Below are 18,655 nucleotides of genomic sequence, written 5' to 3'. Positions count from 1 at the left end.
CAGGGCAAATTCTAGCGATTAAATTCCACTTAACTTTAATCGAAGACTGTACAACTGGCCCTCAGTGTTGTGATTGTATTAGTTTATAATATTGAAAGTATACAATTAACATTGATAAATAATTATTATAATTCTATATTTGAACTTACTTATACACATTATACCGATAATATTAGGGACTGCATTCTTTTTTAGTTTTTTCTGATTATTCATACTGGTAATCGGTATTGTATAATCATTTTCACAAAAGTGACTTTCACAAACTAAATGTGAAGGCTTCAATTCAAAAAAATTGTCAATTGACTGAATAAACTCCAACCATTTTGATTGAATATCAAGATCTTTAGGAAACCTTTCCATCAATAAATAATAATATTAAAAGACATGGTAATTTAAAAAAATAACATAGTTGTTTTTACTTGTGTAGTTTTAACCCTTGACCAGCAATAGTTGGGCAGGTCTTAATACAACAACTGTTAACCATATTTGCAACAGTTTCGACTACAGACTACAGTATTTAGTATTTACTATTTCATCAGTGGTAACGTAATATGTCTATGACTTAAAATTAAATTTAACGACAAAATACACAATTCACAATAAAATATGAAAATCAAACATCAGTTAAATAAAATAATACCGTAATCATAGATTATAATATATTAAGATAACGATCATGGAATATAAATTTGTGTAATATATTATTCCATGATTTTTTCCAAGATGTATTGCTGTCTCTCTCATACTATGATGAGTGAAGAATCCATAGGCAGGGGGGGTGGAATGCGCGGTCCATTAGTTAATATGTCTATGATATCAATAAGACGTGATGACCGGTAAAAAAAGCGAGATAATTCGGCGACGGCTCGGCCGAAGTTACGCGATTGGTCGCGCTATGGAACCGGCGGCTCCGTGGAAGAAACGGAACGGCAACACTGACGTCCCCTAATAAACGGAGTGACAATAATTGTATAAAATGATCTGAGCGTTTTATCTTGATGTATGTAACGTATATTAAACCATGATAATTTAATTTATCATGCATTAAACTATCTTCTTGACCGTACTACGACTTAAGTTACTCTTGCTTGTATTGTTGATATCGTTTTTAGACTTTTTCCGAGTGACGAGGTAAAAATTAACTGTAATATTGTATGAAAATGTAATCGTAATGACATGATGATATTATATAAAATCTAGTATTACCGGTACGCAATCACTTGTACGCTTCTTCTTGCGATCTTGCCAGTTGTCACATGTCATTGTTCATCTTGATGTCCAACAAATTTTAACTTGAATGTCGACGTTACAATAAAGTGTAACATAGGTTAATACTTGTATAGTAAATACCTACTGGCGACTGGGTTGTAGTGAGAACTTTAAAACATAGATAATATTATACAACATTTTACATTTTATATTTTATAATATATCAATATTTATTTCAGGTTTTCAGAGTAAATACGTACAGACAAAATGGATTTCATGTCAACGGATTTTAATTTGGCAAAAAACACCTTTTGTTTCCATAATCCTAAAATTAAAAAAGTGGCGTTTGTGCTCAACTGGGATACAAGAGAAAAATTCTACTTCAACCTTTTAAGTGTACGTATTGTTTTTGTTGTACCCATGACTGAATAAATAGGTATGTTAACAAACTCGGTTATTTTTCCTATCACTGTGCATGTCTGACCCCACATTCAATTTTAAGCTTCTGTACTAAATATTTGTGCGAACCCTATACAACGTTTTCAGTAATAAAACTCAATCCAGAATAATGGATGCTGGTGTCTCATACACCTTTATAGGGAAACACTACTAATCAATCAATGGTTAACATATAGCATAAAATATTATATAATACAAAATAAGTATAAATAAAAAAATTATTAAAAAAATTATGAATTCATTTGAACAATAGAATAGCCAAGTACCAGTACTACAAATCCAACTACTCTCTCCCCCTTTTGTTGGTGCCCTATCTATACTGTATATTAAGTATGATAAATAATATTTATATATAAGCAGACATCACTGGCTGTTACAATTTTGTGAGGCAATGTGTAAAATGTATTGTTTTAAAACTGAAACATGTCATATTATGCTCGGCCGAAATACACTGCCTGAAATCTTGTGCGCTAAGTGTACATGCATAAAAGGTAAACTGTATAGTACAAATTGATTTAATTATATAAAGCGGTTTTAATAAATAATAACAAAATAATGGTCAACTATCAGTTTAGTTTTTACTTGTGTTTTATAATATAATATATTATATAGTCCATACGGAGGTAGGTTGAACCCAAAAATATGGTCTTCAACCATATTTTTTTAATCATATGTCAATCTAAACTTTTTAAGTGTATGTAGAACTGAATAATGCAATGTTGATGACAAACTCGAACAGAACATAATTATTATTCAATATAAGCTAACCGTATCAGGTATCTTTTTTTTTGGCTTTATAATTATAATTATATAATTCACTTGGTTATCATTTATTACAAAAATACTTTATTTTCAATTTTCATTTGTGGTTTTCAATGAAATGTTTCATTTTGATGGGCGTATTTTGTTTGGGTTTTCATCTGATTTAGTGAAACTATATGTTTTTTTTCCTACTAAACTGTTATTAGCAACGACAATCGAGATGGCACCAATATTATAGTTATAACCTTACCTTTTTGGCTTCTCAAATGTATTTTATTTTCATAATTTTAGTAAAAGATAAATAAATTAATACTATTTACTTGAAAATTTTTGAAGTTTGTAAATTTCTTTTTAATTTAAACTATAAGGATTAATTATAAAAAATATTCAATTTTGAATGAATTCCATTCAGTTTTGATTTTTTCAAACTAGGTTTCACATTTAAACTCAAACTAAACATCTAAAGTTTGGTTTAATTTTTAAACTTTAAACATTTGTTAACCCAGTTTTGTAATAGGTTAATATGCCTAGGTTTATTTGGTTCAATTCTACATACATGTTTAAGATCTTAAAATATTCAAGATAATGCCCAATATTGTTAATTTTGTTAAAAATAAGAATTATTTATAAATATCTATTAAGTATAAAAGTAATATTTAATTATTGATTTTTATATTTATTAAGTAGATATTAGGTACAGCCGTATTATCCTTACCAACCTGTTTGTGTATTCTATTTATTATAGTAAAAGTGATTTATATATAGATAAGAATAATAAATTCTATAATAACTTCAAACTTCTGTTAAATTTTATTTTTACAGAATTCCTTTGCAGATGTAATTGATGAACCAAATGATCATTCAATGGTACTCACAAGACCAGAAAAACCAAATTATTTTCATCCAAAGATTCCAGCATTTGATATAAGATACATTGAAGATTGTTTTAAAATCAAAGACTACCCTGATCCAACCCAATATTTGTGAGTATTGTCATCTTTGTTTTTTTTTTGTTTTTTTTTTTGTTTTGGAGTAATTGAAGGATAACATGTACAAAACATAATATTCCTATTAAATAATAACTAAAATATGCTCATTCCGCAAGCATGTCTAAATTTCTGAGCGGATTTAATTTTATGCAATCCTATTATGTTCATTACAAAGTTGCAATTTGTCTTACATACTAATATACTTTAACCCTTTGAGTAGTAATAACATATATTTACATAATTTGTGACGTATGTCCTGTAAAATAATGACATATACTTATATAACTGTGAATTGTCATGTTTTTCGAATTTTAATGATTGTGTCTATTAATTTATACAGAAATCAAACATATAATGAAGTATGTACTGCCACATGTCAACAATATTTTATAATTCTATAATAAATCACTCAGGGTGATGATTGTAAAAAGTGAATTCACTCTCCGAGGTTTGATAGCTATGATTAAATGTTTGAGTAGATCTACAACTGTACTAGTCACATCACTTCAACATGTGTTGAAATGTTGTGCTCCAGCTTAAGTTAATTACTGTGTTACTGTTATCATGAATATTAGAGAATTTTTCTCTTATGTTCATGACTGAGACCATGTACTTTACACATGCTTGAATGTTGATGAACATACTCTCATCAATTGAAACAATTTATTATCAGTCTCCGATTTTTTTTGTCATAGCTTTACTATACATTCTTTCTCATGTAGTAACTAGAATATACTACTATGTCACAATTCATACCCTAATGTTTTTCTTATAATTTTGTGGATGTCATTTCTGGTACAATAATACACAAAATGTAAATATACAAAGACAGTCCATTATTGGTATCAGGTGCTTAGTCGAGATAGTGGGAAAGTAGTGTTCTGTATCTTAGGTTAGACTTGATAACTGCAATTATAAATAATGAAATACTGATAATCATTAAATATCTTTTTTTATAGAATTAAAAACACAAGCCATTCAAACTATACAAAAGATGATATATTTGATTGTTGGCTCTATCAGAAAAAAAAGTGGTCTGATTTAGTCTCACTTCCAGAAAGCAAAAATAATATTTGTAAAATCACAATTGAACCGTCTTTTACTGATTCTATTTCTCAAGGCACAAGGTATGTATGATTGTTTTTGTATTGAAATACATTGATTATCATTTATCATCTTATCCTAATACACACACACACACACACACATGTACGGGCAATCCGGAATTTCGGGCTATGTGGTTCTGCCCAAGCAATGTAAACCACAAATTTTTTTTATTATCAATATTATAAATTATAATTATTACCTATTCATAACCTAATACCTATTATAACCTATTATTACCTTGATTTTTTTTTTTAAAACAATTATTATTAATTTCATTCATGTATCATAATACAATAAATTATGAATTTTTTTGAAACACTGTATACATTTATTTTTGTTACTTATTGTACTGCCTATTTAAGAATCAAGTGTAGAAAAGCAGACAGACTATGTAATTCCAAGTGCCATGCTTCTAAATCTTGTGCAAATAAAAAGATTATAATACAATTATTATGTGTTATAAAAATAAAATGATAGTACTTGTTGATATTTTTTGTTATTTCATCAAAATATTCGTAATATTATGATACATAAATAAAATTAAGAATAACTGTCTTTAAAAAAAATCAATATTATAAATAGGCAAAAGTTATAATTTATAACAATGATAAAAGATAAATTAGTTGGTTAAAAAAAAATGTGTGATTTATGTTGCCCGGGCAGGACCACATCGATGTATGTGGTATTCCACATTACCCGTAACATATATATAGTATATACTCACAATATAGATCATTTATAAAAAATACATTTTAATATTAGGCAAAGTATAAAACAAGTAGTGTCAAATTGGCTGTTATTAGTAGTAGTGGCGTATATAGGGGGGAGGCCCCCTAGGCCAGAGCCCATAGTGCAATTGCAGGTTCAATTAAAGCATTGCATGTATATTTATGATTTAATTATATAAAGCGGTTTTAATAAATAATAAGTAATGAAATTACACTTTAATAATACTCTATACATATTGAGACTAAATGAGCGTCTATTAAAAATTAAAAATGCTGTCATTAAAATTGTATATCATTCATACCATTTTGTAAAAACCTTTCTTTAAATGTTGGGTTTTATAATCTATTTTACCCATGAATTTAACCAAAAGCACATTCTTGTATGTGCTTTGTAATTATATTTTTCCAATGTCTGTGAGGTCTGCTCTATCCATCTGATTGATGTATAATTATGGCTATGCTGCTTGACTAGTGATAATTGATAAATCGGCCCATAGTGAAAATAATTTGTATATACGCCACTGATTAGTAGGTACTTCAATAAAAAACTGAAAACTTAGAAGTCAAAATACAACACAATTTCTACATAAAGGAAACCCTATTGTAAACAAAAAAAACAGATTTTTTATATTCAATTAAAATATGCAATTAAATTACCTTTAATTGTTAATTATATGCACAATTATAATCTATACATGTTGAGATTTAAATGAGCGTTTAGTGTGGAGCTAAACTGTTGTGATTAAAATATTATATTGCTTAAACTATTTTGTATTAACATTTTTTTTAAATGTTTGTTTTATGAACTAAATTTTCCAGCTCCTTGAATGTCTTTATAAATGTTTTCCACACATAAATTTATCCATAATGTTAAATTGGATTTGGATAGCTAATAGCACACTCTTATATGCGTTTTGTAATTCTATGTTTCCGATTTCTGTTGGCTCTGCTCTATCGATCTGATTGTCAAGATATATTTTTAATAAAATTCTCATACATTTCATGAATTTAAAAGACTTAACTTTTTTTCATGTTTGTTATTACCATTTGATACTTGAGTGAAAAATTGTTACAATTGTATGCTTATTGTTATTTGCATATTGTTAACTGAAAATTGTTTAATTTTAGCTTTAACGATGATGTTGATTATGTTGGGTATAGGTTGCCTGACCATTTATCTAAACGGTAAATATCATGCATTTATTTAATATTGTATATAATTTATGTTTTGTGTTTAAATCTTTTTTTATGAAGCACTAGGTTACCCTATACGCATGAAGAAGATACAAATATTATTCAGTATATCATTAAGAACAATTTTGGTCTAGGTATTAAAGGGAGATCACTGTGGCAAAGGATGGAACACGACAATGTAAAATGAAGAATTGTATTTAATGTTTGTTTTGAGTCATGTTTTTTTTTTAATCTTGTAGGTATGTATACGACGTACGTGGCAATCAATGAAAGAAAGATATTTAAAGTCCATTAAATTTGCTCTAAATTCAAAATATCATAGATTTTCATTTCTTACACCTGAAGAATTGAAAATATTGCAACAAGGGTATGTACCTACTTAGTTTTATTTTGTATATTTGAATGTATATTTAATAATATTATAATAAAAATTATTTTTATCATCATAAAATTTGATGGAGTTTTTAGAAGCAAATTTAATCTAATTATTGCTTTAAAAAAAAAAATATTGTTAAAATGAATTGGTAACCTTATCTGACTGTCTTTGCATAGATTGCAAAGATAGATGGATTTGCAAAGCTGTTTAAAAATATTAATGATTCAAAGGTACAATTATTTCTATAATCTTTTAAATATCAATTTTTGATAAAATCACAATAAAAATGTAGTACAAAATGTGTAATACATTAAATTTGTATAGCTGAAAATTTAAAATTAATTCAAGGTCTTTCATACAAATACAAACACTTTTACCATAAAACTACTCATCATTTAAGGAAAATTGGAAAATGTTTTTTCAGAAATGAATTCATTTTGGTAAGACGTTTTTGAATTCCACGCCAAGCTTACTAGTTGAGACATGATAAAAATACTTTTGTAATGTAATAATAATACAGCAATTTGGGTGGTGGAGGAAGGGTAGGAGTGGTCCCAGTCCGTCAACCCCTCCAGTGTATGCTACTGTTATGCATTCCTACATACATGATACATTGATACTTATATAATTTAATTATTATACAATTTAAAATGTTTATATTTAATAAATAATAAGTAATGAAATTACACTTTAATAATACTCTATACATATTGAGACTAAATGAGCGTCTATTAAAAATTAAAAATGCTGTCATTAAAATTGTATATCATTCATACCATTTTGTAAAAACCTTTCTTTAAATGTTGGGTTTTATAATCTATTTTACCCATGAATTTAACCAAAAGCACATTCTTGTATGTGCTTTGTAATTATATTTTTCCAATGTCTGTGAGGTCTGCTCTATCCATCTGATTGTAAAGATGTATTTATTATAAAATTGTCATATTTTTCATGAATTGAGAAGATTTAACTTTTATTATATTTATAATAATCATTCGATAATTGAATGAAAAATTGCCATATAGGTATTAATAATTTATTTATTTTTACTTGTATATTGTTAACTGAAAATTGTTTTAATTTTAGCTTTAACAATGATGCTGAATTTATTGTGTCGCCTGACCATTCAAATATGGCTTCTTCATCTAAAACGTAAATATTATTCATTTATTTAATATTGTATACAATTTATGTTAGTGTTTAAAACTTTTTTATGAAGCTCTAGATTGCCCTATACGCTTAAAGAAGATACAAATATTGTTCAGTATATCGTTAAGAACAATAATTTTTTATTTATTAAAGGGAGAGCAATGTGGCAACAGATGGAAAATGATAAAGTACGATGATAAATTATATTTAATGTTTGTTTTGAAACGTTTAATAAGAGTTATGTTTTTTTTTTTAATCTTATAGGTTTGTAAACGACGTTCGTGGCAATCTATGAAAGAAAGATATTTAAAGACTATTAAAGTTGCTTTAATGTCAGGAAATCATAGATTCCCATTTCTTACACCTGAAGATTTGAAAATATTGCAACAAGGGTATGTACCTACTTAGTTTTATTTTTTGTATTTGTATATATATTTAATAATATTATAATAAAAATTATTTTTATCAATCTTTATTTTGGTTTGAATAGTGAACAAATGAATGAGAAAGATGAAGAAGCAACTAAATCTGGATTTAAAAAAGAACGATTAAATTATTGGTCATCAGACAGTTCCTAAATTGTATTGTTGTTTAAATGTATGCGTAACATATACTATTATGTGAAAAATGTTTAACATCCCTTGAAAGTTGTTGAACAATTTCTACCAACAAATATTTTATAATATAAAACAACAATAGCTTAAAAAAATTAATTGTGTTAAATTAGTAATATACTTAATTATTTAAATAAGTACTTAGTTTCTTTAAAAATTCCTTAAATATTCGTCGATCAAGAACACAAATTTTTTCATAACTTAAACTTTTTGATGGGCAACGAGGATGATAATCATTATACAATATTTCAATCTATTATAATAGTAATAAACATATGAACAATGATTTTTGTATCAGCTATTAAGAGTTAATTGATATAAATCTTTAAAATTACTGTACACATTTATTTAGAATAATTTGCAAAAATCACACCATTGTTACCAAGTTATCAAATATTACATTTATGCTCAGAAGTCAGAATGCCAAACATTTCATTTTTATCCCACGTAGCCTACTAACTTTAAATAAATGTTTATTTAATATTGTAATCATAATTTTTAATCATTAAATAAACTTTGAGTTTTGATTGAGACATGTTCATTTTAGTATTGAAACAAACTTATATTAACATTGATTGGATCATAACTCTAGATTGAATTAACACTTTGTTCTAAACATTCAATCAATGTTATTAAACTCCATCAATTACATGGGCGCCGAGTGTAGGGGGGCTTGGGGGCTACAGCCTCCCATGAGCTTGGTATAGCGGAGCTCAGCCACCCACGACTTCACGGTTCTTATATTATAAAATAAGTCAAAAGTCATAACAAATCATTTTCTGCCCTTCGCAGACTTAAGACATACATCAGGAGTACAATGAGTCAAACACGGTTGAATGATATTGCCATTCTTCATTTGCACCGTGATGAAGAAATAAATGTAGAAACTGTCGCAAACCAATTCATCAACATTTCCAAAGTGCGGAAAAATACATTTTCTTTATAAAATAGGTAACTTTCAAAATAAATTGGCATTTTTTAATTTTTGTCTAATGATTTTTTATGATAATACTATTATAATTTTATAACATACAAAACAATAAATAACTAAATTTTAATAGTTAATTGTTTAACGAAAAATTTATATAAAACGAAAATATTTATGTAAAACTTCAGTAAAAGTGTTCATAAAATAGTGAGCCCCCCATGATATTTTTAAAACCTGGCGCCTATGCCATCAAACACAATGGGTAGTTATGCAACAGCCATTTTTAGCTGTAATTGAATTTTCATTTACTATTTGGTTACTAGTTAAAATATTTTTTCCTACTAACAAATACTTATTATAGAATTATAAATTTAAAAAAAAAATTGATTATTGATTACTAACCAAATGATTTGCATATTGAAGAATTATTAGAATTTGTCTTAGATGCAGACATTTCAGAACATTGACAATGTTCAGTTTAGTTAAAAATAAACTTCTTTTTGCACCAAGAATTTGTAAGGAAAAGTCATCGACCTTTATAACAAGCCGTAAAACGGTATTCAGAACTTAACATTTAAACCTCAAACTGTCATTGATAATTTATCAACTACAAAAAAATATTGCATTTGAAATATTTAATGAAGATGAAGAATCCGTCAAACATTTTTTGATAGAACCAGACGGTTTTTTAATCTTAGCTTCTTTTTCACGTTTTATTTTCCTATATTCTGCCTCCGAAAGTCGCTGCCTAACGCCCGACATAGTGCAGCTTTCTTTCTTTTTACTATATAAATAAAAAATATGATTTGTAAAATAAGATTTCACAAAAACATGGGCAAATGGTCTATTAGTCTGTATTTAATATTTGGTGCCGAGAAACTTGAAAATTGACACTTGTCATTTTATAATAAAAATCATTTTACATTTCTTATCAAAACAAATTTGATAGTTTTAAAAAAAGCATAACTAACTTAATTTTTTTTAAATATATGTTGAATTACACAAAATATTAACACAACGTATGAAAATAATACAGTTTTTCAAAACTCCAAACAATGCAATTATTGTTATTGTTTATACTTTATATCTGGGGGCGCCAAACTTTTTTTGGTCACAATCTACTAAAAATATACTTCACCTTTGAGGATCGACTTTCATAGAGAAATTGTTTAATTATACAGATAAAACTTATCGACAATTTGTTCGCTACAACCTCGATTAATTTTCGTAAGCGTGTTCCTAAAAATAAATTCTAACATGATCGACTTTGCAATTGTCCGCGATCGACCGTTTGGCCGTCCCGGGTTTATATTATAAAGTTAACCCAAATGATAAAATAATACTGAGTTATTGGGTTTTTTTTTATTGAAAATTCAGTTTCTAAATATCCCACATAAAATATCATTTAATTCATGCGTGGATTACGTACATTCAAAATTTAAAATCAGTAATCGGGATGTATTCTTATTTTTTAATTGTCCATTGTATTCAAATAAATTATATACTTAACATTAATAATTATAAAACTATTTAAAATAGAAAAATTCACCAAATTATGAATATGACGACCGATGGAGAATGTTGATCGGCTAAACAATAGTAGGTATGCATGATGCACAGCACGTTACGATCGTTGACGGTACGACTCGCTGACACAATAGACTACGTATAATCCGATGGTCATCACTCGTCACAAGTAACCTAGTTTTAGTTGGTGCATTCGGGAGATTGAAATGTAAAATTCCTAGTAGTTTACAAAAGCTGGTAAAACAAAAAAAAAAATAATGAAAAACCGGAATTTTTAAGCCAAATCGGTTTTTGACAAAATCGATTTTGGTTTTTAGTATAACTCTAAAAAAAATTACCGTAGATACATGATATTCCCACTGAATATTTACATTAGAATTTTCTATACAGCGTAAAACAAAAATAAAAATATTTTGACTATTATTAAATAATATAATATACCTAATGAAGTTTTCGATTATTATTAATTTTTGTCAATGTCGATAAAAAAATGTTCGCACTGTAAAGAAACTTGAGAATGTTACAATAATAATAATAACGATACAAGGTTCCTCGTAAGTTGTTGTCAGTGTAAATAAAAAAAAATTGAGCTTAAATCCACAGTAATTTTTTACGAGTATCTACAAATAGGATTTTGACAAAGTTCGTAAAAGTCACGAAAGTTTGCAAATTATTTCGAGTTAGAAATTCATAACATTTTTTCTGTTTATTTCTAAGCTTTTAAAATGTTATACATTTCCCCTTGAGTTTTCCTACATTAAATGTATAGTTATATAAAAACTAACAATACTAAATACTTGAAATTTTCACTGAATATTTTTATAAGCATTCTCTATACACCATACAATTTTCAAAATATTTTGATTTGTGTTGAACTATTTATATGCAAATGAAATTTTCGATTATTATTTGTTTTTTTTAAAAGGTTCCGCTTAAGCAGTTTTTCCGTAACTAAGAAATCGAAAAAATGTATGAATAGAATTATTTTGACAGACATTTTAAGTTCAAATTTGGACAAAATTGCATATTAATACAAACAATTACGTTTATCATTTTGTTATAATTCGGTTCCTAAACAGCCCAATTTTAAGTAGGTATATTTAATATTTTTCCAGCATCACTGTCATTCACTGATAATTTGAGAATAATATTAATTCAACTTACCGGATACCTTATTCATAATAAATAATAAAAATTTAAAATATCTTAAAGTGACATATCGTCTCCGCTTAGTCGCTTAGAATCGTTTTTCGTATACAATGATTTGATATAATTAAATTCAAATTTAATAACATCCATTACAACGACCTCTTAGACACCTAATGTACAGCAGAGCGACATCCATTTACATAATTTTTACTAATATTATTATTATATTATTTATTCACTTTCAAAAATGACTATAACTCTTTAAGAAACAATTATTTATCATATTATTAGTTTAGTAGGTACCTACTATTTATATCTATGTTATACCTGCTTATAACAATTATTTGAGTATTACCATTGAGTAGGTATAGATAGTATAGCTAGGTAACAAAATGAAATTACTTAAATCAGATGCTTTATTAGCATTCGAAAAGTATTTTAGTATAGTTTTGTAAGTAACTACCTAACGTCTATTCTGTACTTCTTACGCTGCTTGTTACATTTTGGTTGTATATTGTATAAACAAAGTTAAGTTATAATTTATAATAATTCTAATAAACACCAAATGAAAAATTGTAATATAATATTTTCATGTTTCAGCTATAATAATTAATAATATAAATTATAATACTCATTATAAAATTAAAGTTGAACAATCAAAATATCAAATATTATCTCTCACTAGCTCTCGGCGCTCTCGCATTATAAGACAAGAGTTTTGTAGACAGACAATGACAATAATCGACAGAATAACACTATTGTAGTATTGTAGTGCCTATAGTATTGTCCTATTGTATCTAAACAATTCGACAATTCAAGAATCATAATATATCAATATTCAATATTGGCGCCAATTGTGCGTTCACCTACTATATTACATAAAGGTATTTACATCATCACTTTGTTTGTGAAGGAATAAAAACAACTTTTTTAATTCTCAACTGGGAAAGCAGATCTCAAGTAGTCATGACGATAAATTCAAATCTGTTTTTAGAATTGTTATCGCTTCATTAGATAAATTGGTACATTTTGCAAAGGACACGTCTAAAATCTTATGTCCCGGTGTGTTAGACAAAAACAGAAAATCACGGTATCGAATCCCCGTGAAACTGTGTATAACTCGCTGATAGTTGATAAAAAAACACCTCGTCGATGATAACAGGACGTCGGAATATCTGCGCGTCATGGAGTAATCAGAATAGTACATGATAACACTATTTAGTATTTTTTACTTCATAATAATATTGTGGCGAGTCGCCGCCATATAATTTCCCACCGGCGTCGGTGGCATAGTAAGACGGTTGGTCACAGTGATCCCCGGCGGGCGACGGCTGCCACGCTCGGCGGCCGCCGGTCTCGAATTATCCTTTCCGATCGCGCCTGCGCAACGCACGCTCTCTTCCGTCGTTTAACGCATCGTTCTGTCGCCGGCAAATAAAAGTCCTTGTGAGTAATGTGAGTTGTGACCAACCGTCCATTTTCGACCGTACGTATCCGACACAACGTCACGTCTGTTGTAAGCTATTCTTTCTTGCAAATAAATTAGCATTGTATTCTAACCTAGTCTAGTTCCTTTCTTTCTCTAGGGTCTACACTCAGGTACTTCGTGGTTACGATCGTAACGACGACGTTGGAGGTCTCAAGTGATAGTCTGAGTACCTCCACAATATCATATTATAATTTATCAGTACTCACTGCTTTGTACTTCACTTGTGCAGAATGTTATGTTATGATTGCTAGGTTAGCCGTACCTCACGACTGCAGTCTGGAATTCTGCTAGTTGTTTGTTCATTATTGCAACAGTCCGCACTTGGCGTTTACTGTCTACGATTCGACTATATAGTTCATTTTGATTATTCGTTGATAGGTACATTGAATCCTGTTTACAAGGCCAAAATTGTTCCAAGTACGTAAATAACACTTTAATTTTTTGAAATTGTTGTTTTAAAAGTAATTTATTTCAATAAATATAAATACTAGTGGTGTTTTTGAGGGTATATGGAGATATACGGCATATGGTAATTTACTATTTGGTGGGTTAGCGGATAGTAAAAATAGTGAAAATACGCATGTATACCTATTTCCTAGCTATCTAAAAACCTGTAATTCAGTATTTTGGATTTGAGTATTATTATTTTAGGTTTTATGACATTTATGAATTATCTATTACGTATTACCTTTTAGATTGGTTGAACGGATAATATAAGTTTATACCCATAGTTGATCATCGTTCGTGACCATAGATATTGCAGTTTTTTTTTGATTAAATGTTCAAGTTGCTGCCATCACAAAGTAATAAGTATTGACAAGAGATTGCCAATTTTATCTAGTCAAATATTATAAAATGTTAAATCTGACCTGTGAATAATATTTCTTGGCTTTTTGAAGGGTTGAATCTTATTAATTTTGCACTTATAAAATTACAATATTCGTTGCATGTTTTCATCATCACCTTAAATCAGAGGTTTCCAACCAAGGTGCTTCGAACTTAGATTGAGGAGGCCATGTAATTAGTTGAAATATATTTTTTAAGAAATAAAAAATTTAATGAAACAGTGTATGTGAGTAATTTCATAAATTATATTAAACCTTATGTGTTTCAAATAATTTATAGTTATACTGCAATATTCAATCTATTTTAATTTTCATACTGGTTTGATAGCTATCGGTTTAATGTGGATTGTTATGAAGGACAGTGAAATAGTTGTGACTTTATCTTATTTCTATTTTATAAGATATTTAACGATAAAAGAACAATAGTAATTTAATAATATTCTAACAATTTCACTATGATTTGTCTGGTCTTTCATATTCAAGGCTTAAATTCATAAATGAAATGAACCCTATAGATTTTTTTTTCGGAAACACCACTTTAGATACTAGTTATTAGGTATTGAACTATAGTAATATTTAGTAAATTGTTCAACATCCTTTATATAGGTACTTTATATACTTACCACAAATTCACAACAATATGACTAATACAAATATAATAATATTATTTATGCTCAATAATATTAAATATTATACCTAGCTTATATTAATTATTATTTACTATGTTTATGTATTTATTTTTATACTTTTGAATTGTTCACATAACAAAAATATTTATGATTAATGAAAAGATTGTTATACAACTTACCTACTTTTCAAATCTCAAAAATAATTTAGTTCTATAATATACATATAAATTACACATGCACCTTGGGGGTTTTTCCTTAAAAAAAAAATTGAGACAGATAAATCTTATATAAATATAATTTTTCAACTAAAAAAAAAACATTGTTTTGTTGTGTAACATGCAAACTAAAAAAAATAGTTTAAAGAATACAGTGCAGTGAGCATGAGTATTACTATTGATAAAAACAAATAATGGAACAAAAGGTTTTAAAATATAACCAACACTGACTTTTTTGAAGATATTTTTACTTGAAATATTCAGTTAGTTAATTATTAGTTTCTAAATAATAAAAAGGTAGATTTTTGTTTTAGTTACAGACAAGAAATTGTAGGAAATAAAATATATGTACCTACAAATCCGCAACCTTCTATTTTGTGGTTCCCAAGCTTTCCAGTTCCTTGTTTACTCTATCGAGCCATTGGGCCTTCCTCTAGGCCTCTTGCTATTGGGTTTATTGATTAGTACTTTATGAATTAGCTTATCCTTTGTCCTATGTACAAGTCCACTCCACTCCAGCCTTTTAGTTTTCAGACATGCTTGTATGTTTGGTTTATTTAAAATGCTTTCTTTGTCCTCATTTTTTCTTCTTTCATAACTTCCTATTTAGTGTGGGACCATATTATGTCTTCCTTAATATTTTCCTCTTGAATATTAAATGTTTTAGTTCATCGCCTCTTGTCGACCAGGTCTCATAAGCGTAAATCTCAATAGGTCGTAGTAGGCTATATAAAGCTTCGTTTTAGTTTCTCTTGATAGTAACATGCTACTCATTTGCTTGATATCCTCTATTTACCGAACCAAGTCTCAGCCTAATTTCAATGTGCATGACATTTTTTTGGTTTATATTAACTCCCACTTATTTAAAATCTTCAACTTGTTAAAATAAGTATTGTCCAACCCTGAGACTTTGCATAACTGTTGGCTTTCTCGTAACTATCATACTTCATTTTGTTTTAATTTCATGAACTCAAAGTCACATTTTTATTACAAACTAAGAGTAATTATTGTTGTTAACTCAACCTACCATTGTAAAATAATAGTAAAAAAAAAATGTTAAAAATTAACTAAATGGATTTTGTTCATTTTTGTTTCAGATTAAAATTTTGAATATGCTGCGTGCAGATCGCCAATCTGATTCTGATGAAAGTCTAGATTCCTTTCCTAAGAAAAAAACCAAAATGTCAGGCATAAATGAACCATCATTTGATAGAGATATTTCAGTTGATGAAGATAGTCAAAATTATGAAGAAATTGAAATGGACAATTATTTTGATCACAAAAACCAACATTTGAACAATATTCAGAATGTATCTTCTGGAGTATCTGATGATGATGATTATAATTTTTATAACTATGATGATAGTGAAAGTGAAGATTTTGTACATATTTCTGATGGGGAATTTGAATTAGAAAAGCATGTAAAAAATGAAACAAATTTTTATACTAGAGGTGATGAAAAAACTGATGTCGGATTTGTCAAAGGTGTTGATGGTGGTGTCAACTTTTATAATAATGGTGAAGAAAAAATGACTAAGACTTCTAAATCCATAGAAATAGATAATGATGAACTATATGATTTACTAGACAAACCATATCAAGACAACAGTAAAACCCACAGTGAACTTAATAAGAAAGCTGTTACTCAATATGACTTTGAAGATTACGAAAAAACTGTACTGGAGGAAGTGTGTAAAAATCCTTTTGATATTTTGCCTGAAAATTGGATTGAAACAATTCATAAAAGTGGCATGCCTATTTATTTACATACAAAAAGTAGAGTTGTAACATTATCTAGACCTTATTTTTTGGGACCAGGAGATCCTAAATCACATTTAGCCCCATTATCAGCAATTAGTTGTTTACAATATCAAAAAGGTCTGGAAAATAAAGAAATTATAAAAAATGAACCTGATTTTCAGGTTAGTAAGCTTGGAGATATAATTATACCAAATGCTAAAGTGGAGACTGTACAAGAAAATATTATTAAAGAATCTTTAACACATATGGAATTACGAGTATACTGTCAATCACTGTTTAAGTAAGTTAATTCTTGTTACTTATTTTAATCATCATATAATTGTTCTGATTTAATCATTTTTATTTTATTTAATGAAGTGTAATTTTACTTATTTTTCAGGTTCAAGATTAAAGAATCTCCAAGTAAAACACAGAAAGAACAAAACATAAAAACAGAAATTTCTAGTGGCACTCTAAAAAACACCAATGAAAGACCTTCGCTTCCAGCTAGCACTAAATTTATATCATTTCCAGTTCAAAGCAAGGACAGTGATAAAAGATATAATCGTCGTCGAGAATGGATAATGAATCCGAATGGTAAAAGTTATGTCTGCATATTACATGAATATTTACAACAAGCATTGAAAACCCAACCTTGGTATGAGTTTAAAGAACTTGAAAATACAGATACCCCTTATTCTGCAACTGTTGTGCTTAATTATGTTAAATATGGTGTTGGTTTGGGTAGTAGTAAGAAACAAGCAAAACTAAATGCTGCCCAAGTCACTTTAGACATACTCCTACCTGAAATGAAGAATAAAATGGATTCAAATATCAAAAACCAACGTGATTCAGTAATATTTGACCAAATTAAAGTCACGGATCCCAGAGTTACTGAATTCTGTTCTAAAACCACAGAACCAAGTCCATATGCTATGTTATTAGTGTGCTTGCAAAGAAATTTTAGTGAATGTGAAATAGGTATAGAATATAAATTGAACAATCGTCGTTTGATGTTTAACCAATGCACAATGACAGTTGGTAGACACACAGCTTCTGTTGCTTGTAAAAATAAAAGGGATGGCAAACAAAAAGCTTCCCAAATAATACTCGGCTTATTACATCCAGATATTGATAATTGGGGTTCGTTGTTACGGCTTTACGGTAACCAGAGCATTAAGAATGCTAAAGAAAAAAAACAAGAACAGCAAGAAATCACTAAGCTCCAGAGGAAAGCTGCTAAGAATCAACCGAATTTTGCTATACTAAATAAACTCAAAGAAGAAATGTTAAAAATTAGAGACCAAAGAAAATTAAAAGAAACTAATGAAATATTAGGATTACCTCAGACATTGCTTGATACAACTTGTCTATATACCGTAGCAACTCCATCATCATCCACAAGTCCTAACTGACCAATAATTTTGATTACTTCATTTTCTATAATGTAGCGCTGCCAAAGTCACTTTATACACACCAAATAGGGTACACAGAACATACCATGAAGCCGATGATGTGATTATACCTGGTTATTTTTATCATTTTA

At 28.2% G+C, this 18,655-nt stretch overlaps 2 protein-coding genes across 5 annotated transcripts; both read left to right on the top strand.

The window, feature by feature from the left end:
- Positions 1 to 965: 965 nt before the first annotated feature.
- On the top strand, positions 966 to 9,028 carry LOC111027666. 3 transcript variants are annotated; one of them, XM_022306066.1, is made up of 12 exons: positions 967 to 1,131; positions 1,201 to 1,370; positions 1,449 to 1,605; positions 3,253 to 3,413; positions 4,379 to 4,546; positions 6,383 to 6,439; positions 6,509 to 6,626; positions 6,688 to 6,815; positions 7,911 to 7,976; positions 8,044 to 8,161; positions 8,238 to 8,365; positions 8,464 to 9,028. In XM_022306066.1, the coding sequence occupies exons 3-12, from the start codon at positions 1,477 to 1,479 to the stop codon at positions 8,549 to 8,551; spliced, it is 1,161 nt and encodes a 386-aa protein (XP_022161758.1). In that variant the 5' UTR covers positions 967 to 1,131; positions 1,201 to 1,370; positions 1,449 to 1,476; the 3' UTR covers positions 8,552 to 9,028. The 3 variants fall into 3 exon arrangements, with proteins under 3 accessions (XP_022161763.1, XP_022161771.1, XP_022161758.1); XM_022306071.1 differs by having other exon boundaries at positions 966 to 1,370; positions 6,515 to 6,626; XM_022306079.1 differs by having other exon boundaries at positions 966 to 1,370; positions 8,050 to 8,161.
- A 4,543-nt stretch (positions 9,029 to 13,571) lies between these two features.
- LOC111027647 (microprocessor complex subunit DGCR8-like) lies at positions 13,572 to 18,648 on the top strand. Of its 2 annotated transcripts, none has more exons than XM_022306061.1 (3): positions 13,572 to 13,707; positions 16,467 to 17,410; positions 17,510 to 18,648. In XM_022306061.1, the coding sequence occupies exons 2-3, from the start codon at positions 16,482 to 16,484 to the stop codon at positions 18,522 to 18,524; spliced, it is 1,944 nt and encodes a 647-aa protein (XP_022161753.1). In that variant the 5' UTR covers positions 13,572 to 13,707; positions 16,467 to 16,481; the 3' UTR covers positions 18,525 to 18,648. The 2 variants fall into 2 exon arrangements, with proteins under 2 accessions (XP_022161753.1, XP_022161746.1); XM_022306054.1 differs by lacking the exon at positions 13,572 to 13,707 and adding an exon at positions 13,757 to 14,097.
- The last annotated feature ends 7 nt before the right edge of the window (positions 18,649 to 18,655 follow it).

The sequence above is a fragment of the Myzus persicae genome, unplaced genomic scaffold (assembly GCF_001856785.1).
Source record: "Myzus persicae strain clone G006 unplaced genomic scaffold, MPER_G0061.0, whole genome shotgun sequence".
Lineage (NCBI taxonomy): Eukaryota > Metazoa > Arthropoda > Insecta > Hemiptera > Aphididae > Myzus > Myzus persicae.
Note: the sequence above shows the minus strand (reverse complement) of the source record. Positions and strands in the feature narration are given on the sequence as shown.